Below are 27,771 nucleotides of genomic sequence, written 5' to 3' on the forward strand. Positions count from 1 at the left end.
TGGACAAACCCTCCTAAATCCTATTATTTAACCCACTATTCCTAATAAATTTCATGCATGCATTTGTTTTCCATAATTTGGACCGTCATTTAATAAGCTGGTTACATTAAATTCCTGACATCCTGCTTGTAATTCTTCCTTAAGAATCCTCCTTTCCATATGTCTTACATATTATCTTCATAACATGCTCTACAGTTTCCTCTATTAACAGACATTACATACTGTAGAGCTGTGTTATAACGTTTCCCTATAATGTGTAAAGTATGATTTAGATTTGAATGTCCTGTTCGTAAATGTGTGAAAATATCTTGTTCTTTCCTACTCTAGTTGTGAATTATTTGCTTTTCTTTATGGTTTTTTGAACCTTGTAATAGTGTCGACCTGTATCGACATGAGTCCCAAACTGTCTGCACTTTCCTATTGCATGCTTCTAAAATAAAATGTTTTCCTTCTGATCTACTGAGTGCAATGTTTATACTTGTTTCATCATTTTAATTGATTCCTTGGGGATTTTGTCTGCTTCGTCACTACCTTGAATTCCCACGTGTGCTAGTACCACATAAATTGAATTATTATTCTCATCTGTCGGAAACTGTATAACCTAATTATGATTTATATGAAAATGTCAGTTCTATTTGTTTCCAATGATTGTAAACTCAAAAGGACTGCCATTGAATCAGAATATATTATTACTTTATCAGGTCTAACTTCATGCACCCAGTCTAGTGCCATTAAATTAGCTATCGTCTCAGCTGTATATACTGATGCACCATCTGTTCTCCTTCCAGCCTTCCTCACCTAAAACTCTGGAACATGGAATGCATCCCCTGGATCTGTACCCTTTGATCCGTCTGTATATATTTGAAGAAATGAGAAGTATGCATTTTATATATACTCATATACATATGTCATTAAACTAACTGCTTCATTAATTTCCCTTCTGTTCTTATGTAATTTTCTGTCTACTTCGGGTTAATCTATTATTGGGGATACTACCACTATTATATTGACTCTAGACCAACTTCATTAACCCACTCCTTTATTTTCCATGCAAAGCCTTTACCTGTTGCATTTAGCCTTTACCTGTTGCATCATTCAGAACTCCCCCCCCCCACCACCACCACACCTCACTTAGAAAATTACATTTATGTTAGGTCTCATTTCAAAGTTGCTCCTGAGGTTCAAAGTCTGTAATCAACAATGTGTAATTTTAGAAAAGTATCCATTATAAAATTTACTGTTCTTTCTCTTGAGGCATTGGCTAAATTACTGTCATTTCTTTATAATGAAATGCTACTTTTCTGATATTAGGCCTAAAGAAATATTTCATCAAAATGTTAAATTCATACACAATTTTTTTGCCGTGAAGTTGTTCCAGTGAGTTTCTTTCTTCTGTTAAACACTCACCCACCCATTACACTTACATGTATTTCTTCCAACAGGCAATTTTGGCCCTGTTGGTTTTAAGAAAATATTTTCAGAATATTGACACACACACACAGACACTGTTAACAATGTACATTCCAGGATCTGTGGCAATAGATTGTGGTACTATTTCTCAACTTCTCTAATACATTTTGTCTTTCACTATACTCCCGTAATAGAGTGGAAATTTCTGAATGTTCCACTGATCCAACGACTCCACAACTCTCACAAAGCCAATATCCATCCATTATTTGATATTGATTATATCTTTTGGCAGATAGGAGAAAATAATTTCTGTAAAGCTAGAATAAACATCTATACTTCATGTAATGGAGGTAATATTGAGTGTGGTCACCCATTTGCAAAAACATAAATCAGTGTCTATGCAGCCAGGAACAGACCAAATAAACCAAACCTGGCCTTATTGTGTGTCACAGTTTATTTGTACTCTAGCCCATGACTTTCACACATGCTCCATGGAATGGTAGCATTTTGGCAATGCACTCCTGTTTGCCCGATCTGGTCCACAAGCAGGTCATTGTATAGCCAAAATTGAAGCAAATAAACCATAACTGTTTTGTGCCAGATCTATAATATTGTAAAATATAGCCTTAAACCAAATCAGGTAGGCATATGTACTTTGTCTGCTTGTGTGTGTGCATATTGGCCCATTCAAACGTTGGTGAGTCAGTGACTTAATATTTATGATACTGTAGTGAACTCTGCATCAACAATATTCAACATACAGTAATAAGGATGATTACACAACTCCAAAAACAGAATTACCATCTTCACTTGTTACAAACCAATTTTTGATACATCTTCAATCATTCTGATTGAGAATTAACCAAGGTTTAACGCTATCTCAGCCTCATAATAATAATTTGACAAAAAATTAAATATGACACTATGCAAATTGACCCTGACTAAGGTTTTCTCACACTCTTTTAATTTTTATTTTAATTTAATATTTTATTTTTATTTTTTTATATATACCTTGTGTTCAATGTTCTTGAATAGCCCTATCATCTGGAAACAATGATTTGACAATAATGCCGTGAAATATTTCATGAATCATGATAATGACAAACGATAAAACACTTCCTTGAGTGGACCCATAAAAACGATTTCTTTCAAACAATTAGAATGTCTAAATTCTTGCACAAAGCTTGGGGCGAATTCCAAACAGAAGTGAACATCCCTATGCCCTACACCCTTCGAAGGGCAGGCAGAGCCTTGAAGATCAACTGATCACAGATGGAAATCATTTCCGTGAAGTGAACATCGCAGGATCCCTTCGCTAATGGACTTCTGGAAGGGTCCTTCTGACGGGATTCAGTTGTTCACTTTCGTTTGGAACGTCCCTACAAGTGGCTTCACAAGAAAACCCTGCCACACTTACTCAAAACTAGCCAAATCGTGTTAATAATAATATTCGTGTTCCTCTGCTAAATTTGCATTCAGGGGATAAATATAATTTTATTGGATTTGCTTCATCTTGCGGTAACAGTGTTAAAGTAGCCCAATTCCGCGCTAAAATCGCAGACTTGGCACAGAGAATGTCTAATAGGAAGACGGGCTCTGCTTGGCATCACTGTTCCCGAAGTGCCCTTCAAAAAAAAAAAACATTTGGCCGTGTCAACGGAAAGTGCTCTCATTGGCTGGTTACCTGACGTCACTCTCCCGCGCCGCGTGTCCCCTTGACTCGAGTTACCGGTGATCGAGATAGTTGTTACAAAATGATCCTGCGTTGAAGAAGGTCAATAGGCACATGGTAGTATGTCTGAACCGTGGCTTTACCCTACTATTTTACTATGCATTTATGGATTTTTCTCCAGCCACAGACCACTGGAACCTTTTCTAACCCCGTTTTTGATGGGACCTGATAAAAACCTGACGGAAACAGAGGTAAATGTGATTGAAGGGTGATGTAAGCATAGAGTGAAGTAATCTCAGACTCGGACCTGTTTTAAAAGTATTCGATAACTGAAGGACTTTAACAGACATCGGAATATCGGTTCTGAATAAAATAAGATAATTCCCCCAATAGATGGGAATCTGCCAGCTATTTGTCTAGTCCCTGAAGTTGAATCTTTTCACTAAAGCAAACTCCTACAATAATTACTAAATCTGAGTCACAAGATGTTTTAGGCTTCCGAGAGTGTTTGTGTGATTAGAAGATATCTTGAAAAGAAAAAAAAAAAAATATATATATATATATAAATACACACACAGAGAAAATTGCAGACCCTCCTGACTCATGGTCAGTAAGTGTCTAAGATTAATTCAAATGTTACCCTAAAATATGAATTAATCTAATGATATTTTGACAAATACTTTGGTATAGTGATGCACGACAAATATCGGCTGATATTTAATGCGCATCGTGTCAGAAAAGCCAATTCTGTAATCAGCGGTACATTTCTACACGTGCGTGATTTCACGTGGAACAGTATTTACTACACAGAGCTGTTGTTCACTGAGGAGTTGCACCAAACCACGTGTTGAGATTTACCAGAGGTGTAAAATACTTGAGAAATTTTACTTCATTATTATTTTGGGGTATATGTATTTTATTCAAGTACAATTTAAACTGGTTACTTGTACTTTTACTTGATTTACATTCCAGGAGAAAAAAAGCAGTACTTTTTACTGTTTACAATTTCATCTTAAAATTAAAATTTCTTGATTTTATCTTATGCACAACAAATATGGTAAACAGAAGTTTAAATGTGCGTACTTGATTTTGTGACTTTCATCGCGTAAATGTCTGGCTTCAAAAGTTTATTATCAAATCTGAGGAAGCATATTGAGTTAGCAAAGTTGCATTTCCCCCCCAAAAAGTTTATTCATTATTCTTCTTATTATTTTTTTTATATATAGAGCAATTAGCTCTGTAGCTGAATGCACAAGATTGAGTTCACAAATCAGTGATTTAGAATTTAAATACAAATAATATTTTTGTGGAATGTTTTTTTTTAATTAAATATTACAAATCTCCTGGGGAAAAAAAGTGTTTAAATGAACATTTTATGTTAAATAAATAGTAATTTATGTTTAGTGATGTTCTTACCATTTTTATCACTTGAGTAAAAATTGAGTACTTTTTACGCCTCTAAGATTTACCGCTGATTACAGAACCGGCTTTACTGACAAGATGCACATTAAATATCAGCCGATATTTATCGTGCATCCCTACATTTGTATTGTATTTAATTGTATTTTGATTCACTTAATTGAAATGTGTACACTTGTATGTATTGAAGGTCTAAATAAAATACATAACATTACTTTTTGGGAGTTAATTTGTATTTATTTATTTATTTTTGTCAGAAGCTCTATTGTTGACCAACTACTTCAACTTTTATCACAGGTTGTGAGTGAGATCTATCCATTCTGGACATATTCCTACCTTGTGCTGCTTTTTCCTGTTTTCCTGGCCACAGATTATCTTCGCTACAAACCTGTGCTCATTGTCCAGGCGGCCAGCTTCATAGTGACATATGCTTTGCTCGTGACAGTCCGGAGTGTGAGGGCCATGCAGTTATTGGAGTTCTTTTTCGGTCTGGCGACTGCCACTGAAGTTGCCTACTACTCCTACATCTACAGTGTTGTGGAGCCATCTCATTATCAGAGGGTGACTGGTTTTTGCCGCTGTGTCACACTGTTGGGCTCAGCCATTGGCTCACTCATGGGACAGATCCTGGTGTCTGTAGGCCAGGTGCCTCTGTTTTATTTGAGCATCATCACACTTGTGTCCTCCTGCATAGCCTTTGTTGCCCCTTGGTTCCTACCCATGCCCGGTAAGAGCCTGTTCTTTCACCACAGAGAGAGCAGCTCTCAGGATGAAGGAGCTCTGGAACCCATTAACAGACGTCAGCTGATCGAGAAGCCAGAGGATCCAGAGTCCAAAATACAGCTTAGTGCAGATGAAAGAATGGTGGGTGGTTTTTTTTTCTCTTTTTTTTTTTCAACTGAGCAGAAAAAGAAAAAAGTGATGAAATGTATTATAATATAAATAAGAGCAATCATGCAAAAAAAAAACTTTTTTCTATGTGCATTTTTTTCTTTAGTATTGTCCTAACTTCCATGAGTAAGATATTTTACATAAGAGATGTTTACATAATGTCCACAAGACCAAAAAATGGCTGAAATGATTAAAATAACCCCCTTCAAAGTTCGGGAACCCTTGGTTCTTAATACTTTGTGTGGTTACCAGGATGATCTACAATGTGGTTTTTTTTCGTGCTTGTTGGGTGTCGTATGATGTCTTATTTTGTTAAAATTACTCAAATTTTCACAGATTCTACAAGGGGTTCCTGAACTTTTGCATGCCACTCTGTGTGTGTGTGTGTGTGTGTGTGTGTGTGTATGTATGTCGCTGCGGTCTATTTTTAGCAATAGCCAAAAAAACTTTATATGGGTCAAAATTATCGATTTTTTTTTCCCTTTTTTTTTTTTTTTTCTTTTATGCCAATAATTTGACACCTAAGACTGGATTTGTTGTCCAGGGTCACATATGTATATATTTATGTATGTATGTTTATATTTGCACACACATTTGCTCTTCCAAACCGTTTTATTACATTTATTTTAATATAAAATATATATACTTATAGAAATTATAATTTTTAAAACATCCACTAATGCTCAAGAAAAAAAAAACATCTTCTGTTGCATTTGAAGGGAATACTTAATAAAAACGTATATTTATCATCATCTTGTTCAGAATGTTTACAGTCATTGGCTCTTGATGCATTGTTTCCTTTTTGAGCATGAAACATTTGTTTTCAAAGAAAATTCATAATTCATTTACGGTACCCTTCTGTCATTCCTCTCATCTTCAAGACACAAAGGCCACAAAGGAGGCTTCTCTCTCTCCATTTGGGTGTCCAGGTAATCAAAACTCTCAAAAAGGTGTATTGAAATTAATCCATATGAGAGCCATGTTTGCTTTATATGATAATTTAGGCTTTTATATACATCTAAACAGTAGTTGACACCCATACATAGCCCACATCATATATGGTAAACCCTGATGTGCGTGATGCAAAAGAGCCATTGAGGTCTGTTGTAGCTTGTGACACATTTACAAGCTTCTGTTATTCCTGTATGTGATGTGCTTTATGTATATGTATTTAATGTGTGAATAATAATAATTTAAATCCGTTTACCTTATGAAGCGAACATGTCTCTTCAGAAGACTTCAAAATTAAACCATTTGATTCATATGGATTAATTTTATGACCTTTTTGCATCTTCTAAGTTTTAGTAACCTGAATTTTCAGTGGAAGGAAATAAACATCCCAGGTTTTATTGAAATGATCTTAATTAGTGTTTTGAAGTCTTATTTTTTTGGAACAACATGGGGGAGAGGAAATGATGACAATTTTCATTTTTAGGTGAACTATCTCTTGGCCTTAAGAGTACTCAAGTTGGCACATACTGATATGTTCACAGACATGCATGTGTCTCTATGACTTGATTTGACTGTTTGTTTGACTTTCAGGCTCTCAAGGACATTACCAGCAGTAGTGGATTAATGGAAGTGTTAAAAATGCTTTGGTCAGACTTCCTTGAGTGTTACTCCTGCTCTACCCTACTGGCCTGGTCAGTGTGGTGGGCTTTATCCACATGTGGTTACCTCCAGGTGATTAATTATGCTCAAGCACTTTGGGAGAAAATCTTGCCTTCCAGTGATTTTGAAGTCTACAATGGATACGTGGAGACCGTATCTACATTGCTTGGTATGTTCATCTGGTTATGTTTATTAAGTTCATTTTATTATATTCCCATTCTTAAAAGCATAGGTAACAGAAAATACATTATACCTGGAAGGTTCTCTTTATTAAAAGTTATTCAAACATTTTTCTCCCAATTTATGTCACAATTCAGACTTTGTTTCCCCCCCCCCCCCCCCCCCCTCCGAACTGCAAAATGTACATTCAGTTGTGAGATAATTAATTGCATATCTTGGGTAAAACATTAGTATTGCGAGATGGTAACTTATTGTAATTTCCGTGGTGGAAGCAAAAAACTAAATAAATAAACATTGCTAGATGTAATCTCAGAATTCTGAGAAATTAAGATTTTTTTTTGTAAACTCAGAAATGTGAGGAGAAAAAAAAGTGTGCATCTTGCAAATCTGATCTTTTTTTTAATTTTTTTATTTAGATTTGCGAGAAACCAAGTCCGAATAGTGATATTTATATATAAACTCAACACTGTCAGAGTTGCAGTTGCCTTTTATATTGTTTTATCCCAAGGTGAAATCAAGCTTTCATAGTTACCAGCATTTTCATCATTATCATGAACAAATTCAACAGTCATGTATAACAGCAGACACACAACTGTGTTATTTGATTTACAATAAAACAGTTTGACACATTTTTCCCAAATTAATTAATCTGTTGGTTTTTCCCACCAGGCGCTTTTGCAGCATTTGTTGTAGGCTTTGTGAAAGTGTCCTGGGCAGTGTGGGGAGAGCTTGCTCTCTGCATTTTCTCTGTGGTAATTGCAGTGTGTGTGTACCTCATGGACACCATCAGAAATATCTGGGTTTGCTACACTTCCTACATGCTCTTCAGAGCTACCTACATGCTGCTTATCACCATAGCAACGTAAGTAATGCTGTCAATCTGTATCCATTTTCTTTAGAAATCCATTGTAAACTGGTATCTTTTGACTTTGTTCTGACTACAAAGGGCTAGGAACCCTGTGTCTTTGACTTTACAATAGTGCAGTGGTCTCCAACATGGTGCCCGCGGGCACCTGGTAGCCCGCGTGGAGTCTCTGAGTCGCCCGCCGAGCACGTTCTATAAATAGCCTGAATTGTAATCTTTCTTTTTTTTTTATGATAATGCCATAAAATTAGAAAATAACTATTGGTGACATTTTATATACCATTAAAACATAATAAAATAATTCAATAATTTAAAATATTTCGAATCTGCACGTCTCTCTATCTCTCTCTCTCTGCGTCTCGTGCGCGCACCCCTCTCTCTCTCTCTCTCTCTCTCTCTCTCTCTCTCTCTCTCTCTCGCTCTTCGTCTTGCGCGCGCGCACCTCTCTGTCTCTCTCGCTCGCTCTGCGTCTCGTGCGCGCACCTCTCTTGTTCTCTCTGCGTATCGCGCGGCAGAGGAGCAGCGTTTTAATTTAGTTAAACACAGATATTATGTTGCTTTTCTAATTTTACATTCAAGTATGTAAAGTATATCATTCAGTCACTATTTCATATTTATGCCGTTGTTCTTTCTCCCTTTCCCCCCGTGATTTTGTCTATATCGCGAATATAAGACGACCCCCCATTTTTTAGGACAAAAAAACTTGTCTTATATTCGGGTATATACGGTAATTATATATTCAATTGTCATAATATTTAACAATATTACTGTTTGTTGTTGTATTTTTCAAAACTTGAAACTTTGTGTGTGTGTGTGCCTGTATCAAACAAGTAGCCCTCAAGACTATTTTATCCCTTCAGGGAGCCCTCACTCACAAAAAGGTTGGAGACCCCTGCAATAGTGACTGCTTTGCCACTCTCAGGGGTGGGTAATCAATGCCCATCTATCGAAAAGACATCACAAGTTGGCTCAATTGCTAATGAACCTGATAATTTTAGAAATCAGTCACTTCAAATGCACTTTATAGTCTTGCAAAAAAGAAACTTGCATGTATCAGCTTATTTTTCTAAACCACATATGATAACTATAAAATATAACTATAAAAACAAGACATTATTGACAATGACTATAACATGAAGTCAAATCATGGAAGCTGACATGGATCTGTTGTAAGGTCAATTTAAATTATTACACTGCACGTGATGTCTTTTATTTACCACAACAGTTTCAGGTCTTGGAGTTTCTTCTAATGAGCTGAAGAGTTGAATTAGTTGTGCTTCATCAGAGGCATCTAAAATGTGCAGTTTTTGATAGGTACCATAGGTCCATGGTGGGGATCCACTTTTCTTTGGATTGTTCTAAAGTATTTTGATTCATTTAATTGTTTAGCAGGTAATAGATTTTTGGCCATATGGCCAACAATAATTCAGAGGGCACATACCTGGTTTTATTTTCTGATGTTACTGCATGATGTGTCCCAAAAAAGCATATTGCATAAATTTTAGCATACTTTGTTACTGGATTGCAATATGAAAAATTTAACTCCTACTGCTTCTGATTATTACTGTTGATATTCAAGACAGTGGTTCTCAACGTTTCTCAAAGCCAATATCTAAAAGTTCACCCCAAAATGTTTCTGGTATTCTATTGACAGCCGCTTCTTTCAATCTTTTTTTTTTTTATTTCAGAACATAGGAGTGGCCAATGTATTTAAACTAAATTTAGTTAAATAATTAAGATAACGTAACAAAATTAAGCATATGAAGAGCACTTGTCTGGGCCCTGTCACACCACAACAACATCTCTTTTTAACAGATTTATTCAAAGCTAGCAAAGCATAGCCGGATTTCTTTAAAACAAAAAGTATAACTTTGGAGGGAAACAAAGGCTTCAGATGGGGGCAGTGCCAAAATAACAAACAAAAGTTGTCTAACTTGGGAGTTAAATTCTTACTAAATCACTCAAAGAAAATAAAATAAACAACGGGATGTATATTCACTCCCTGTCTAGCCACAAACCAGGAGAAAACAGGGAATTACAAAATAAATTGGCGCCCACCTCCCTACAGTTGGCAAACAATAATTTAAACAAAACAAACAATCAGATGAATAACAGCTTAAAAAGGTAAAACAAAGAGTAATGTACCTTGTCACAGCAAAACAACATAACTCTTAGCTTAAGTGTTTAGCAGGACTAAAACCTTCAAAAGAAAACAAACAGTAAAGCTACCGCATTTTAAACCAAATGGTTAAAATGTTAACAACCATACAGATCCCCAAAGGATGCAACACCGCTTCAACAACAGGGTTGGGCAGGACACAGATCATGCTCTGGAGAAGGATTCTCATTGGATGAGTGTTGTGCTCTACTTTGGCTGCGTTTACACTTGGCATTAACATGCGATCACCGTGATCTAATCAAGCAGATTGGATATTAGTCAGTCAGAACATGGCGCGTTTACACTTGGCAGCATCAGCTGACTTTTCTTTCTGGATAACTGATCAGATCTGTCTTTCCCGTGCAATATTTAAATCTAAAATATTTAAATATTTAAGTCTGCAGAGAATGGCCTGGAGCATTTTACAAATCAAAGTTAAGTGTAGGAGTCTCACTTACGCTCCACACGTCTTTTTTTCTGATATCTCGCGAGAAAGGGGGGCAGTGTTTTGCGTGATGTCGGCCTGTGAATGCAGACACGATGGCTGGATCACATTTAAGTTACATTGAAAATCACAATGCATCCTCGACTACCTCTGGACCAGGACACGCTGATCGAATAACATTCCGATCAGAAGTGCGTTTACACTTGTCTCTTCAATGTGGACAACATCCAGATGCAGGTCGCATGTTAATGGCAAGTGTAAATGCAGCCTTTTATGCTACTTCCCTCCTGGTTGGTCAGCAGGTGCATCTGAGGGAGCAATCAGGCTACCTGCCAGAATGGAGAGTGGGAGGAGCCAGAGGAGAGCAGGAGACCCACACAACAGACCCATAACTTAGGCTAGTGCGCAAGATCCGATTCTAAGTTACTCAGTACTGCAGAATTGTTTAGATGCATACAGGACATTCGGTCTTCATTTTTGGGACCAGTGAACTTAGCCTGCAATGCAAATCCTGGAAGCTGCATTTTACACTTATCATAAAGCAATTTCATCTTGGATTGCGCAGTTACCAAGATGAGATTTTGCTACATCACAAGCCTTATGGAGAAGTTCACGGAAAGCACATACATAGTCCAAGACGTTAATGGACACCGAACCTTTTGACAATAACTGCTCACTTAACAGTTTCAAGGGCCCATGGACAGTGTGCCCAAATACAAGTTCAGCAGGGTCGAAGCCCAATGATTCCTGCCCGTCTCTCGAACTGCGAACATTAATGGTGGCAAAACCCTCAACTCGGTCTCTACCAGTATTTAAACAATATGCACATTGCATTGACTTTATGGTGTGGTAAAAGCGTTCCAGTGCACCCTGGGACTCTGGAATGGTGTGTGCTGGATAGTTGATGATTAACTCCTGACTCTTTCAGCACTTGAGTGAACACTTTGGAAATGAAGTTAGTACCTCGATGGGTTTGGATAACTTTGGGCAAAACAAACATTGAGCAGAACTTGACCATCTCCTTCACTACCTCCTCGGCTTTAAGAGTACGGAGAATAAAAGCTTCTGTGAACCGAGTTGCAGCACATATCAGAGTCAAAACATGTTGGTGTCCTGATATCAATTTTGGTAGCATCACAACACAATCCAAAGTTAAATGTTCAAACGACTCTCCCGCCACTGGAATTGGATGGAGGGGAGCAGTAGGTATTGTTTCTTTATTTGGCTTGCCCGCAAGTTGGCAAACATGGCAACTCTTGCAGAATTTAGAAACTATAGACTTCAATCCAGTTCAAAAGAATATTGGGAAATGCACTTGTAAGTTTTTTTTAACCCCAAGATGGCCGGAGAGAGGAAGCTCAAGGGCAAGGTGCAATACCTGATAATCAGAGGGCAAAACAATTTGTTTGACCGCTAAAGCATCATCAACATCATGTGGCTTCCAACGATGAGTCAGCAAGATTCACAATCTCTTCCCGCTTCTGTTTGTGTGCACAGGTAACTGTGCAAGCAGGAAATACAGAAGGGAAATAAGCAGTGATATCAGAGTCAGTAGATAAATCTGGCGCTTAAATCTAAAGCAAAAGCTACTCTCTTAGAAATTTTCAGCAATATTTTTCTGTTTCCAAGCCTTACATCAGAAATGATGTTGCCTGGATCCAAATAGTAAAAACAAACACATTTTTTATTGGCGTGTTTTGTGTTTTGCATTTCTCTACTTGCTCAGTATTTAGAAATTGACTTTGGCCTTGCGTGAAAATAGGAATATTTTCTTATGGGTGAGCACAAACTCATCTGCTATCACAGCAGCTTCAGAGAGTGCGTTTACCTTTTGTTAATTCAAATGAACAACTACAGGTTCAGGAGCACATTTTTAAAACTCTTCCAATAAGATAAGCTCTTGCAACTGCTCTAAACTGGTGACCTTGTTTGGCACAACTTCTCAAAGAGTGATTTTTTTTTTCCTTGTGCAAACTGTACATATGTTTGTTTAGATGTTTTCATTAAGTTTTGAAAGCGTTGACAGTAGGCTTCAGGAATCAATTCATACGTGCTCAATACTGCCACTTTGACAACAATAATCAAGAGACCTCTCAATCAGAAGTAAAGAACAGACCTCCTGTTCCTTACCTACAAAATTAATACTAAGAGGAGCCCCCACATATCTTTTGACCAACCAAATTTAAAAAGTGAAAGTCGGGACATTTGCTAAGTATGGTAACCCATACTTGGAATTGGTGCTCTGCATTTAACCCATCCAAGTGCACATACATAGCAGTGAGAAGTGAACACACCGTGAACACACACCCAGAGCAGTGGGCAGCTAATCCAGCGCCCCGGGGAGCAACTGGGGGTTCAGTGCCTTGCTCAAGGGCACTTCAGCCATGGGTACTGAGGGTGGAAGAGAGCGCTGTTCATTAACTCCCCTCCACTTACAACTCCTGCCAGCACCAAGACTCGAGCCTCCGACCTTCAGGTTACAAGTCCAACTCTCTAACCATTAGGCCACAGCTGCCCCTAAAGCGCTCAGTGCGCCAATGAGTTCAAAAGCAGTGAAGTAACAATCCACCTCAGCTTCTCTAAAATGCAGTACTAATTTTACGTACTTCACAACATCAAAGTTTGGCTGGGTATTGCTTACCGGGTCTTTTGTTAACTGAGGGAGCTCTCATGCACTGAACAGGAGGCTTCCTGCGCAAAGCCTCAGATTACAATTCAAGTGTTTTAAGCGTAATATCCTGATTTTTACTTTAATGTCATGTTCTTGTCTTTTTAGCTCCAAGTCAAGCTCTTTTAACTTGCTGTCACTGGATCTAGTCGAGACTCTGTAGGAAGGGGCAAAGCAGAAGCTTCTCCTACCGCTAAATTCTCCTCTGACACCTCCGGTGACTCAGCAAGTAGAAAACCTGTACTCACGAACTCGTTATAAAGCTCCCCTTTAGTCACTGTTTGGTAGCATCTCTAGACACAGTAACATGAAATAAGTCCGCAATTAACAACAAATCTTTTTTGAAAGCTGCCAAAACTTAATACTTATACTACCAAAGCATTCATGAAATACTAATATAAGGAGATTTTTCATTTGTTCAAATGAGCGTTTCATGAAAGAAAAATGGCACTAATAAATTCGCAAAGGACGAGCCCTCAAAATATGTTATGTCCTACGAGTGTTTGGGGTTGTTTTACCAGAACGTAACAAAATTAAGCATTTGAAGAGCATTTGTCTGGGCCCTGCCACACCACAACAACAAGATCTCTTTCTAATAGATCCATTAAAGGCTAGCAAAGCATAGCCGGTTTCTTTGGAACAAAAAGTACAACTTAAAAGGGAAACCAAGACTTCAGAAGGGGGCAGTGCCAAAATAACAAACAAAAGTTCAGTCTAATTTGGGAGCTAAATTCTTACTAAATCTCTCAAAGAAAAGAAAACAACAGGATGTACATTCACTCCCTGTCTAGCCACAGACCAGGAGAAAACAAGGGATTACAAAATAAAATGGCGCCGCTCCCTACAGTTCCCAAACAATAATTGTTTATTTTATTTAAATCAGATGCTTGTCACATTGTCCCGAAACGTTTCAAAACTCCAATGGTTCACCACTAGGGGATGTCTCAAAGTAAACCCATGAACCATTTTTGGTTCTCCATTTAATCGTGACATGAAATCTCACAAAAATTTACTATAAAAGAATAGTAAATGTTGTGGGTTAAACAAAAGATAATTTCACTTTATCACAGATGGCTATATAGTTTAAAAAATTTGTAAAAACATTCAGTACTTTCATCCTACAAATCGTATCCTATCTTAAAAAAACAAAATGAGCTGAGGATAGAATTAAATCCACCTCCTTCTTCTGACTCATAAAACTAATCTTGCCTGCTGTTTTTTATAGACAGCTCTAATGAAAACCAATTAATTAAATACATAATCAATTAATTAAATTATTAATTTAGTTCATTGTGTGTTAAGGGTTTGATTATACTTAAAACACATAACATAAGCACTAATATTTAAAAGTATTTAAATGATTATGTATTTTAAAAATGGTATTTATAAAAAAACATTCCCATTTGTTTTGTAAGTTTGGTCAGTGTTCTTGATGCTTTTACAACATTTTCACCAGCAGGTGTCGCCAGCACGTGCTGTTCCAAGTGCTTCGAACTAAGCATCAAATCATTTTTTTAACGCAATTGGTTCAATTCAGTGCTTTGAAAAGACTAAGTTGTGCTCTGCTTTTATGCTGCTTGCCTCCTGGTTGGTAAGCAGGTGCAGCTGGGAGAGCAATGAGGCTACTTGCCAGAGTGGCGAGTGGGAGGAGCCGGAGGAGAGCAGGAGACACGCACAACAATAGAAAAAAAAACTACAGAGCCCCGCACATGGCATGCAGGAAAAAAAATAGTAGGCTAAATCGTGTGCATAAATTGTGGGCACAATTTATTTTTTCTTGCATGTCATGTGTGGCGCTCCATAGAAAAACACACAGTACCAATGAAGCCATTACAAAAATATCTCATTGGGCATAATACTAATAAATAGCAATTTCTATCTGTCTGTCTTTACCAGGTCTAGATATTCCCTCATGTATCCTGGTTATCCAAGACCACAATTAGAATAAAATGGCAGTTAAGGAATTAATGAAATGAGAAATATGCCAGTTTACAGCTGGATTTTAGCTTATTTTAAAGCTTGTTCAGTCTTATTTAAATTAATTTTAAGACATCGTGTGGCCCTCTTGGAAGTTCTGTTACCCTGGTTAAGAATCACTGATTAAGGATATCTAACAAAAAGCCATCAAACTGAAATAGGATGTGCAAAAACTAAATTAACAAATACTGCTTTCTGTCTCCAAATCCTTCCATTCTTTCTGCCCTATAAATTGCAGAGAGCCCAAACCCAGTCATTTGTTCCATATCCATCTGCATTTTTTTATTAGAGACCATTGAGCCATTTTTATACCTACTTTTTCCATATTCATCAGTGTTTGTTTCATTTGCACAAAATCATGTTGCTGCAAGACTCGCTTCTAAACATGACTGCTCTTTTATCTGAAATTCTTTTGGCTCTTTTAGGCAAGTTCTCCTTGTGCACTTGACAAATGTCACCCATATTTCTTATTCTTCAAAAAAAAGCCTTCTTTTTACATTGCAGGTATCAGATAGCTGCTAACCTAAGTATGAGAAGATATGCTTTGGTTTTTGGAGTAAACACTTTCATCGCACTTCTACTGCAGACGCTTCTTACTCTAATTGTAGTAGATTCTGCTGGTCTAGGCCTGGATATTTTTCTACAGGTAAAGTACAACATATTCCTAGCTCAGTGTGTTATCATGAATGTGGATCACTAATGAAAGCTGCTAATATCGTTTCTTTTATATGTTTGTTTGCTCCTTTTCACAGTTTCTGATCTATGCAAGTTACTTTGCTGTAATAGCTGTGATATTCTTGATTGCTTGGCTGTATAAACTGTACAAAAGAAGGGGACCTGAAGGACAGAATGAATTACCCTCAACAGAAACAGTTCCAGAAGCTTGAGACACCTCACATCAGCATCCGTTAAAGACAAGCATAATAATCTTTTGTTCAACTGAATGCATAGGTCAAAATAATTGCTGTATGAAAAGGCTGCATTTCAAAATCAGTCACAGATCCAGCTTGAAAGGTTATAAAAACACTGGTGATTATGATAACGGAGTTAATAATGATATACTGTATTAAGTGACCGTTGGTTGTCACGGAGTGAAGAACAAAATGCACTTATTTAATATTTTATTCACACCATTATGATACCTTACTTGAATCTAAGCAACTAGGTCAAAATACATAGTCTGAACTCTTAGCTAATACTAGCACATTTTGAATGTAAGCGCTAGTTTGAATCTGCCGTACTTTCTGATTTTCTCTGACACATTTGCAGAACCTTTTTTTTTAATATACATTGATTTTGAATAGAAATATTCATATGAAGATGAAAAAAACCCACAACACTTGGTCCAGTTTTCTTCCTTGACTATCAAATATTTCTTTGTCTGCACATTTGGTTGGAGTTGATTTTGAATATCAGCACAATTATGATTGTGATATTGCTTATATACAACAGTTATACACACAGAGAGAGAGATGATATGTAACCTTTTAGACACCTTGTCAGTAATTTTTTTCTATTTGTGGTCTGTCGAGGAAAATCGTTCCAAATGAAGCAATAAAACCACTGTTGTGCCACTTTGTGCAACACAAAGTAGTATGATTTTGTTTTTGACTGAATCCGTCACTAAATCAAACCGACAGTCATGTGATCAATCAAATTTGAGGAATAATAGTAACCGTTGTATAATGCAGTTTATCATGCTTTGCTGCTGGCCTTAAATTATACAATTTCTCCTTTAAACTATGTGACTTTAGTTTTGTTGGACATTCAATTTGTGTTTTATTGGTCACACTTTATTTTAAGGTCCAATTCTAACTATTCTAATGACTTTTGCACCAATAAACTTCTAATTTGCTTTTTATTAAAAGTTATTAAGGTAGTTTTTAGTTAAGGTGTGGGGTAGGATTATGGGATCTAATCCAATAATGTGCTTTGTAAGTACTAATAACCTGCCAGTATATTAGTAAATATGTATGCTAGTTAATAGTGAGAATTGATCCTTAAAATAAAGTGTTTCCATTTTATTTAATGATTTATTCTTTAAAAAGCACAACATTTACAGATAAAGAGGGAGACATTTGTGTGTTTATTGAACGCTGGTCTTATAGTCCAGAATTAAGTTAATTATTTAGATTTGTCTATAATTACATGGTAATATTACTTGGTATAGTTAGTGCATTGCACCATCTATTGCAGCATATTTGTTTATTCAGCTTGGCAGGTATCTTTACACCTTAATGGTCTAACTTTAAAGAAAAATGTTACAGTAGAAAGGATTTATTTTTTTAAATATGCAGTGCTTAATTTCCTTGCAATAATACTGTGTTTACATATATTTTCCTAAATATTAAGCCCTCATTAAAATACTATTTGAAATTTGTATTTTTACAGAAATAACATATGTTTCTCTTGTTCACTGTATAATGATTGTGCCAGCATTAAAACAAAATGTAATTTTTAATCTCTCGCAGTATTTCACTCATCATGTAAATAACTGTGGTACCAAAATGGGTTTGCGTGAGTATTTTATGTACAGGAAGAACATTAGTATTGTAAGGTTTATTGTAAGGTATTTATGTGTTTTTAGGTGTTGTGTGCTCTGATGTTGGATGCGAAAGCTGAACGTATTGAGAGTATGGTTTTCTGCAATGCTGATTTTTTTATTATTATTATTATAATTTTTTTTTTTTTTTTTTTTTACAAGTATGATACTGTCATACTTGTATGATAAATGATAAATAAATAAAATATCTGATCACTGAAAATGTGGCCTGTGCATTTCTTTTGGTATAAAATATGTACGATTTGCAAATTTCAAAAGTGCTCAACTGCAGATAGTACATATGCTAATAACCTTGTTTAACATTTGACTAAAAAAAAAGACTTATTTAATCTTATTTAAACTACATACAAATTATGTACTCTGCAAGACATATTTTTACACTATCCCAAAACGCCCAGTAGAGGACAGTAGAGAATCTTCAGATGGAAGAATAATATAATTATAGTTATACAGTTACAAAATAAAAACATTAACAAATATTTTTTTTGTTGTTTGTTTGTTTTTTCTTTATTGGAATTTAAAGTTTATTATTGTTACTTCGTAAACATACACAAAAAAAAAACAACGTATACCCACATGCAAATACATTCATGTAATGAAAAGTCAATAATCAACAACAATCTGAAATCATCTACTTCATGTCAAGAGCATATCTAAATATCAGCTACCACAAAATAGTAAAGTGAGAGTTGTCCATAGTAGTAGTTAGTAAGAAAAACACAAAGGCAAAGTTTTTTTTGACATTTGAAACTATTCACACTTTTCCTAGTAGAGAGTGCACTGGCTCGAAGTCATTCCCCTCTGTTCTTAATATCCATAACCACGATGATAGCCCTCATGGTAACCATCATGATGACTATAATCATCGTCAGGGCAGCGCATGCCGAGAGACTGCTGGATGGCCATCTCCTGCCTGCGAAGCTGCATGGAGTCGACCAGCTCGTAAATGATTGACATGGACCACATAGGGGAGGGATACCAGGATTTCACATTGCCATCTTTCCCGACAAGCAGCATGGAGAAATACTCTTGGCTGATCTGAAAGTAGTTCCTGATGTCCTGCACCAGCGATGCAGACAGGTCCTCACGGTCCACTGATAAACTTCCTGCAATGCAAACCAGAGTTTCCTCATTTTTTTATTTATTTTTTTGTTCCATAATAAAATAGCTCTATATCATATTTTCAGCAGTAAAGGAAATGCAGGGACCATAAAAGAGTTTTGTTCAATGCAAAACAATCTTACCATTTATTGGATAAAGCTCCAGGACTCCACTCATGTCATCCAGGATTTTTCCAACAAGTTTCAATAGAGATATATGACGCAGGCCTGTGAATTTATAACAATTTATGAAAAAGGCTGGTTAATTCATAGATGCCCGGAAAGACTACACAGATAAACAAAAGATGACTCAGCTGTTTCCAACTCGGACTTGTATTATTTACATGAGATTGGAATGAGAGTTTTTTTTATAAAGATGGTCTCTGAAACATGCATGTGATATGCATTAAAAATGTCCGTTGTTGTTTTTTTCTTCTAAAACAGGCTTTCTTTTATGAGAGCATCAATCAAGCTGTCATGTCCCAGAGAGGAAGTGGTCTCTGTTGGATCGCTACGCAGGACCAAACATCCACAGGTCCTCCTGGATTGTTAAGAATGCAGTGAAATATTCTTAACAATGTTCCTACCTCCAAAATAGCTAACAAAAGAGCTATAAAAGGACTGCATCATCCTATTTTTATTGGTGCCATTCCTCAGAGGCATTTGTGACTGAGGGCATTTGTGAAGATGAGAGCTGGTTCCAGTTAAAAGAAAAGTACCTATAACATATGTGCATTTCTATGAGCAGGAAGATCTCTGGAGAATCTGACTTTGACATATTCCCAATATGTACTTTTTTAACATTAGTTGTCAGCTGTTATGAGTAGTTTTGTTAAATCATACAGTGTTGATTGGAATGTCTATAAACTACAGCTGTTGACATGATTGCATATGGTGCTCACTGGAATGGACCCCAAATTTGTTTATAAATGCTAAACATGGAATTTTAGAGAACAAAAAAAAGTGTCTATTTTCCCAAGTTACATAAACATTTGGGTGTGGTGTTGATACAGCAAAGCTCTTAGAGCTTTCTGTATTTCATAACATGGTCCTCATATTGATAATTCGAGTGCGGTGTTATATAGTCTCAGCCTTCCTGCAATTTCTCATTCTAGTACATTTTCAGATGGGCTAGTTTTATGCAACTACTGATGTCATGAACTATTCAGTCCGTCTAGGACCCCAATGTGATTGCACTAGCTGAAATAACTTTGAATGGATATTCTGTTTAATGCCTAATAAAAATCCTACATATTGTTTTACATTGTATGATGTGCTTCAAGAATATATTTTAAGTCTATGGGCTTTGGTGATAATGTAACAGTATACAGCCTAAACCACTGAATGTGAAATGAAACATTTCTCTTTGTCTCATTCTTTTGGATTTGTCTATTGTAAATAACACTAGTAGTATGTTTACATTTAAAAGTGCATGTTTATTAAAATACGTAGTATTAAGTGGAAGATGTTCTTAAATTACGTTGCTACGGTTTACCCAAATGATCTCACCCAGATTGCAGGCTTGGCTACTAATGGTGTAGAGCTGTTGCTGATAGGCCCATTCTTCATCAGTGGGGGTGGATATTACAAACAGTCTCCGCCTCCAGCGGAATCTTTAATGAAAAAACACTGAAATGAGCCTATTTCCTATGTTAATGCATTATATATTTTCACAAAAAATTCAAACCTAGATAGGAAGTCCTCGAGAGATCTTGATTTATCTTCTTTCTTGCACATAATTGCAAGTTTCCTCTGCTGTTCTATTTCTTTAATGCGGGTTGACAATGTGTCAATGTAGTCAAACACTGCTTTCATGACAATCGGCACTTCGTATCGTTGCTGTGGAAACCAGGAATGCATAAAATTAGATCAGAAATGATTACATCTACATCTCATATACACTGATAAAATGATCTAGGGTTTTTTTTTACTACACACCTTGACTATCATGTCAAAGTCAGTCAACACCATGTTGAAATCATTATAAATCATCCCAAAATGCTTCCGAAATGCTGTGATGAGGTCTTGGTTGATGAGGTCACTGTCCGGCAGGCCCTGCAAGGGCTTATCCTTTTCTGTTAAATAGTATTAATAATAATAATAACAATAGAATCTGAATGAAGACATTTTAATAGGACATGTTATAAAGCAGCACTGACCTGTCTGGTAGTGTTCAATCTTCATGTTACTGTTTGTGAGCGGCCCAAAGATGCTGATGATGGAAATTTTCCGTAGTGCCATATCACAAACTTGCTCCAGGTACTCATCCCTCTGTTCACTGTACATGTGATTCTGCTCATCTGGAGCAGTAATGATCTGCAGCCGATGAGAAGTCATTGTTAAAGTGCTTTTATGAACCAAAATACTTCTTAATTTTTAGAACGAAATATAATTTTTAAAATAAGCAAATAACACTGTTATTAACTTGTAAATCATCACTTCTGAAAATATAGGTTCCAAAAGGGGGTTTCACATTTTGGGTTTCCCTTTCAGTGAAAGGATATTTCAAATAACTATTCTCTTAGTGTGAAGAACATTTTAATAAATCAAAGAACATTTTTACACTTTAGATGTTGAATGTACTTCATAGAATCCTAAATGCAGAATATTTACAAGGATTGGATCAGTGGAATTATAAATTTAAATATTTACATTTATTTTTACATTTGTTATTTAAAACGTAAAAATTGTCATTTAATTTATTCTTTACATGTATTCATATTTTTGAAATATTTTCAAATATATTTTAAAAAATACTTTGTTTTACACATAATTTGTTTCCAACAAATGTAAATTTTTTCTAAACTTTTTCAAAAGAAATATTGCACTAATAGCTAAAAATTCAAAATATTTTCTATATAGATAACACATATAATAATTTGATGAACAGAATTCCATGTCACCAACTGTCTTAGAAAACATTACATGTAATGTGTAATGATCAAAAATAAAAAAAAATTGTAAGCTATAGCACTTATCCCTGGGGCACTGTACTATCCTTATTGTCGCTCCGAGCTATATCTCTATATTTCTTTTTTCATGTGTCTCACTTATGCAATACGTACCATGAGTCGTCGCCTTCTCTGAAAATAACTCAAAAAAGTGTCTAACGATTTCTTGGGATTCGCTGCCTGATCCACAACAGCCCTTTCTTCAAAGACATCTGGCTTTTGTGCTTTTTTGTTTTGAACACTGACATTTGTCTCCTTAGTCACTTTTGAGTCTTTTTTCCCTGCAGGTATCTTCTTTAAAGGCTTTTTATTTCTATCCATCTTCTTCCTCCCGTCGGCACTGTCAGGTTTAGTTTTGCCCTTTTGGGTGGTCATAAGTTTTGTCTCTGGGTTATTAGCAATGGGCCTCTGAGTTTCACGTTCTCTGCTGTGCTGACTAAGCTTTTTACTCCATCCATGTTTCACCACAGGCAGTTTGTCCCTGGGCCTCTGTATGGATGCTTGTGTTGGTGAGACTGCAGTTGAAATCTTTTGCGTGTGGTCTAGGTATTTTTCTTTATGTTGTTTGTAGAAGTTTGAGGTAACAAAGAGATGAGTAGTTGTGTCCCTTGGTGGGGACCGGTAGACACGTTCAGAGGTATTGGGAACAGATGTGTGCCAGGGTACAGTTGTGTGTGGATGTATTTGCTCCACTCTGGTGGGTATATTTGTAGTAATAGTAATTGTTGTTGAGGGGAAAATAGTTGTAGAGGGTGCAGTGGTTGTTATAGTAGTTGTAGTTGAAGGTTTTGAGGTTGTAGTTTTCAAGGTAGTCGTTGAACGTTTTGTGGTTGTAGTCATTGTAGTTGTCCTGATGGTAGTTGATATTTGTGCCTGAGTTATCTGGGTGGGCTGAGGGACCGGTTTTACCTTGTGTCGCCTGGTATTTTCCGCCATGTTTACCTGTGGTTGCAAACCAACTGCATTTGAGCCAACAGACTGCACCACCTGGCCCTCAACTCCAGCAGTCTTGCACTTTTGCACAAAGCCCTTTTGCCTGGACTTCTCCAGTCTACGCATAGGTGCCTGGTCTACGGCTTCATAAATTGCATCCAGCTGAACAGGGTATGGGTATCTTTCCTCTTCCTGAAGGGTTTTTCTTAGAAGCACCATTCCAAATTTACCGTCCTCCAGCTTCAGGAAGCCCATCAGTCTTGGCACCAGGGCTGGATCCAGTGGCTCCTCCACCAGAGATCCCTGATTGCTAACTCGTCTCACCTTGCCTCCCATCTTCCCCTTTTCATGAAATATTATGATCTGCTGCATGTGTCTGTCCGCCATCTCGCAGTATACATCAGGCTTGAGCAAGGTCATCATTAACCTGTAATAGCCATCAGAGTCGTTGGGAGACGAAATGACCAGCACGCGGTTTTTACCTGCAAAGCCAGCCAGGATGTTAATGGAGCTAGTGGCGCCCAGTGGAGTAGATTGAAAATTAGGTTTTTGAGCAGGACTTCTATCAGTTGCGCTGAGTTTCCTGTGTGGGACTGGTCTTTGCCCTTTCACGAGCCTCCTGGCTGGGGGTCGTGAGGACTCCACGTTCTGATCATTCTGAGGCTTCCTGAGTAAATCTGTGTTCCTGGAAGTGGATAACCTTGGAGATCTACTATATGATTGTATATCATTTGTGTATTTTTTGACAAAAGTGTTTGGTTGTAAGTGTGCATTTCCTTCTTCCGCTCCTGTGTAATTCAGGACCATGGAAGACTTCAAGCCAGATGCATGAATCCACGTCAGAGTCAACAAAATGACATGTACCTGAAGATTTTTCATTGCAATTATTCTGCTACTGTACATAGATACAGATCACTCCAGAATTATGACACTGGATAGGCGAGAAGGTATTGAAATTGGTTTAGCGTAGCCTAATTTGATCTAACAGCAGCGAGTAACAAACTATCAAGTGACAAACAAACGGTTAACACGGTTAAAACTACTAACAGTTAACAAAGACAGAACAATACATATAAAAATTCATTAAAACGGATGTAAAGAAACCACTAACAGTAATTCCAACTCGTCTTAGTGGAAAAATTATATAATGTCATAATCCAAAGCGAATGAGTTAGTCAAATGATTGAGGGAGATGCATTATTCCGTATAAATTCCCTCATTATAATATTCAGTGACGTCCAGTGCTTTCCAGGAAAGACAGGCAAAACTCCACAACACCTTTTTTCAGTTAGTAGCCTATCCTTTAAACAACGCTGTGAAAAGACGCTCACGATCATCGTCCCCAATGCTACTAAACGTCCTCTGAGCTCCACGCACTGAAATCTGGAAGAAAGTTCTGAACAAGCGGGGCTCACAGCCAGATTGACCACGCCTACTTTCTTTTGACATGATAATAGCGTGACTTGCTAATATGTTACATATTAATGGTACATTAACTTTGCACAACTTCATATTCCGTAACATTGCATTAAATAGGTTTGTAAAGTATTTTTATGTATTTTTTATATATATATAAAAAACAAAGTTTATTGATCACAAAGCCTACATAAATATGCATTTTTGCAGTTCAAGCCTCTGCTTCACGTTATAATAAAACTGTATTTATTTATTTAATTAATAGTAAGTCGGCGAGAGCGAGAGAGAGAGAGGACTGCCATCTGTTGGCAGTGACCCGAGAGCATCAAAAACATCCAAGCATTTTAACAACTAAAAAATGTTTTTATGATTTTTACTCCTAGACCAAATGTCCATCTAAATTTAATCGCAGTAAAAATAACGGTTTCCTCAAACACTCAACTGCCTTGATAAATTAATCCTCTTACACTAATGCACTCGTTGCTGAGCGAGCAGAGGATGGCAGCCTCAGTAATATACAGAGATTTAATCAGCAGTTGCGCATAATGAGGACTACTACGATCAAGCGGAAACTAAAACATTACATAGAATTAAAAATAGTATAGAGCGCTTGGGCAGTGTGGGTCTTAACGCAGCATGTCCGGAGAAATTGTGGGAGTGTGGGACATGTCGCTAAGTGATGGGGTTTACCGAATTGAGTTTGAACATGGAACAACAACAGGGAAACGAGTCATTTACATTAATGGGAAGGTGAGAAGTAGGCAAGTCAGTATTTTTCCCGATTAGAATGTATTTATTATTATTTGTCATTATATTAGATTAGATTAGATAGTTGTCTTATAATTTTACATAGGCCTAGGCATATATATTAATCATTAAATCATAGGCTCTGGTCTACTATAAGTTTTATATTTCAAGTTTCTATTAATATTTTTGTCATATATTTATTGTACATTGAATTTGATATTAAGACAATAATAAGATAAGGTAATGATATTAAGATAAGGTGAAATATGTATCTTATGGTCTTATAATTAAGATAGTAGTAGATCTTATACTATGTAGAGACCAGATATTATATGAATAAGATAATATAAAATAATTATATTAAGTCTTATCCACTTTTTAAGGAGGTGTTGAGGAGGGATTGGATGTTCAAACTGGTGGGCAAAGAAACATTCCCTGTTGGGAGCACAGATACAAAGGCAACCATATCTATTGAGGCGATCACTGGGTTTTCCTATGAGTACACACTGGAAATCAATGGAAAAAGTCTCCAAACTTTTTTGGACAACCGATCAAAAATGTCCAAAACATGGGTGCTGAAACTGGGTGGTGCTGATTACAGGATAGTTCTAGGTAAGAGACACTAAAAACATCCCCAGTGATTTATGATGTAAAAAGTATAGGCTTTGTATATGATATTGTCCAACCACACTGTAAGAAGAGAATGACTTTCAATTAGGGTCCGGGGTAGGCATAAAAATTTGCAAAAGTAAACTTATCTGACGGTTTACATTATACTATATATATACCGTATATATACCGTATATATATATATATATATATATATATATATATATATATATATATATATATATATATATATATATATATATATGAAAATACATCTGCCATTATATTTTAGGAAGGGATGTCCTCTCTAGGGGATGGATCATCATGTGGGGGTCTGTGGCATCAAAAAGTTTGAAAGCGTCTGGACTAAATTAGTGCATGTTGCTTTACTAAAAGAGCAGAAAAATGTGCTTGTTTGATTTGGCCTGTTCTCAAGCAGATATTAGACATTTATTTAAATTAAAACACAACTATTAGCAAACTATTTTTTTTCTGTTTCACTAGAGAAAGACAGTATGGATGTATGGTGCAATGGACAGAAAATGGAGACTATGGTAAGTAACTTTAATACTGTATTTCAGACTAACACATGCCTTTGAGTGTATGAAAAGATCCCACTTTGGTCCATTGTTTATTTAAGTCTGAGTCAAGTTGGCTAATGGTGTAGTTGTGAGGCCACTGTGAAAATACTTTTTCATATGACATCTTTCCCATAACTGGTGCTTGTTTAGTTATAGGCCTGTGTTTATATTGATTTCCTTTGTGCAGGGCGAGTTTACAGAAAATGGAAGCGAGACACACTTTGCAGTGGAGAACCATGAATGCTGTATCAAAGCAACAAGTAGTGGAAGGAAGCGAAATGGAATAGTTCATTCCCTGCTGGTGGATGGAATCAGGATAGAAGAGGCCATTGAGTAAAATGGAGGCTAATGAAATTCAGCTGTGTGAAACATTTAGCAACAGTGTACTTTATCAGAATTAGATACAGATGGCATCGGACAAGTTTTTTTGTTCAGTGGATCCAGTAATGGTATTTGTTCATTTATTTGTTACAAAGATTTTAAAGTAAAGTACCCCACAAACTCCTTTAATGAACGGCTTGGCTATCAAAGGTTTGTTTTGTATCTGTCTTTAGACATATTCCCTAATCATTCAAATCTATACTAGAAATTGAGTGAAATAATTTCAGTTAGAATTCATAGTGTTGCTATTAAATCTTAAAATATGGCCAATTAAACATGTCTTCATATGCCTATAATTAATAGATTAATTTTACCTTAATATGAAAATACATTTTAATTGGACTGTGCTTTGTCTGTCATTGGTTATTAAATTATTAAACTTAATTTTTAGTTGTCAAAACACAATTTTAAATAGAATAGTTGATTTAGAACACATATGTCACCCTGACATAACCAGTCAAAAGTAGAACAGGTAGGCTATATTTGTAGCAATAAACAACAATGCATTGTATGAGTTTTGTTTTATGCCAAAAATCATTAGGATATTAAGTAAATATTATGTTCCATGAATATATTTTGTAAATTCCCTACCATAAATATATAAAAACTTAAAATTTGATTAGTAATATGCATATGCTATTGCTAAGCATTGCTTCATTTAGATAACTTTAAAGGTGGTTTTTGCAGTATTTAGATATTTTTTTGCACCCTGAGATTCCAGATTTTCAAGTTGTTGTATCTCTGGCAAATATTGTCCTATCCTAAAAAACCATACAGCAAAGGAAAGTTTGTCTATTCAGAAAATTGACACTTATGACGTTTTGTGGTCCAGGTTCACATATATATGGAGTGTAAATAATATTTATACTAAATCAACAGCTGAATGGAAAAATGTGTTTTGCATAAATTAATATATATATGCACATGCACATATGCATATATTAAATGTGTTACAAGAAGATTAAATGCACAGTGCACATGGTTGCATCTTTTCTGCTCTTAGCCTTCCTGTCAGTTTACCAGTAAAAACTTAATATGGTTAACATTTATTGGGTACATGGGTAAGCTCACGCCCATGTTATCGTAAGACTCTGAGGTCATATCTGTGAGTGTGTCAAAGACTTGAGACCAGCAATTCATTCCAATGGTTTGTTTACACGGGGAACACAAATCGGACACCATGTATTCGAAGTA

General features: G+C 36.3%; 3 protein-coding genes across 5 annotated transcripts; 2 read left to right on the forward strand and 1 right to left on the reverse strand.

Annotated features, from left to right (window-relative positions):
- The first annotated feature begins 3,077 nt into the window (after positions 1-3,077).
- Positions 3,078-16,194, forward strand: LOC132161359 (thiamine transporter 1-like). Of its 3 annotated transcripts, XM_059571343.1 has the most exons (7): positions 3,078-3,333; positions 4,799-5,365; positions 6,274-6,321; positions 6,935-7,172; positions 7,853-8,045; positions 15,801-15,942; positions 16,049-16,194. In XM_059571343.1, exons 1-7 carry the CDS (start codon positions 3,205-3,207, stop codon positions 16,181-16,183), a joined length of 1,452 nt encoding a protein of 483 aa, XP_059427326.1. In that variant the 5' UTR covers positions 3,078-3,204; the 3' UTR covers positions 16,184-16,194. The 3 variants fall into 3 exon arrangements, with proteins under 3 accessions (XP_059427326.1, XP_059427327.1, XP_059427328.1); XM_059571344.1 differs by lacking the exon at positions 6,274-6,321; XM_059571345.1 differs by lacking the exons at positions 15,801-15,942; positions 16,049-16,194 and adding an exon at positions 9,737-9,776.
- Positions 16,195-18,354: 2,160 nt separating this feature from the next.
- Positions 18,355-23,806, reverse strand: ccdc80l1 (coiled-coil domain containing 80 like 1). The gene is made up of 7 exons (XM_059571342.1): positions 22,025-23,806; positions 21,119-21,275; positions 20,898-21,034; positions 20,647-20,798; positions 20,469-20,572; positions 19,104-19,187; positions 18,355-18,965 (listed from the first exon to the last, which is right to left on the reverse strand). The coding sequence occupies exons 1-7, from the start codon at positions 23,744-23,746 to the stop codon at positions 18,667-18,669; spliced, it is 2,655 nt and encodes an 884-aa protein (XP_059427325.1). The 5' UTR covers positions 23,747-23,806; the 3' UTR covers positions 18,355-18,666.
- Positions 23,807-24,721: 915 nt separating this feature from the next.
- faimb (Fas apoptotic inhibitory molecule b) lies at positions 24,722-26,706 on the forward strand. The gene is made up of 4 exons (XM_059571346.1): positions 24,722-25,009; positions 25,390-25,618; positions 26,120-26,169; positions 26,384-26,706. The coding sequence occupies exons 1-4, from the start codon at positions 24,896-24,898 to the stop codon at positions 26,531-26,533; spliced, it is 543 nt and encodes a 180-aa protein (XP_059427329.1). The 5' UTR covers positions 24,722-24,895; the 3' UTR covers positions 26,534-26,706.
- The last annotated feature ends 1,065 nt before the right edge of the window (positions 26,707-27,771 follow it).

The sequence above is a fragment of the Carassius carassius genome, chromosome 17 (genome assembly GCF_963082965.1).
Source record: "Carassius carassius chromosome 17, fCarCar2.1, whole genome shotgun sequence".
Lineage (NCBI taxonomy): Eukaryota > Metazoa > Chordata > Actinopteri > Cypriniformes > Cyprinidae > Carassius > Carassius carassius.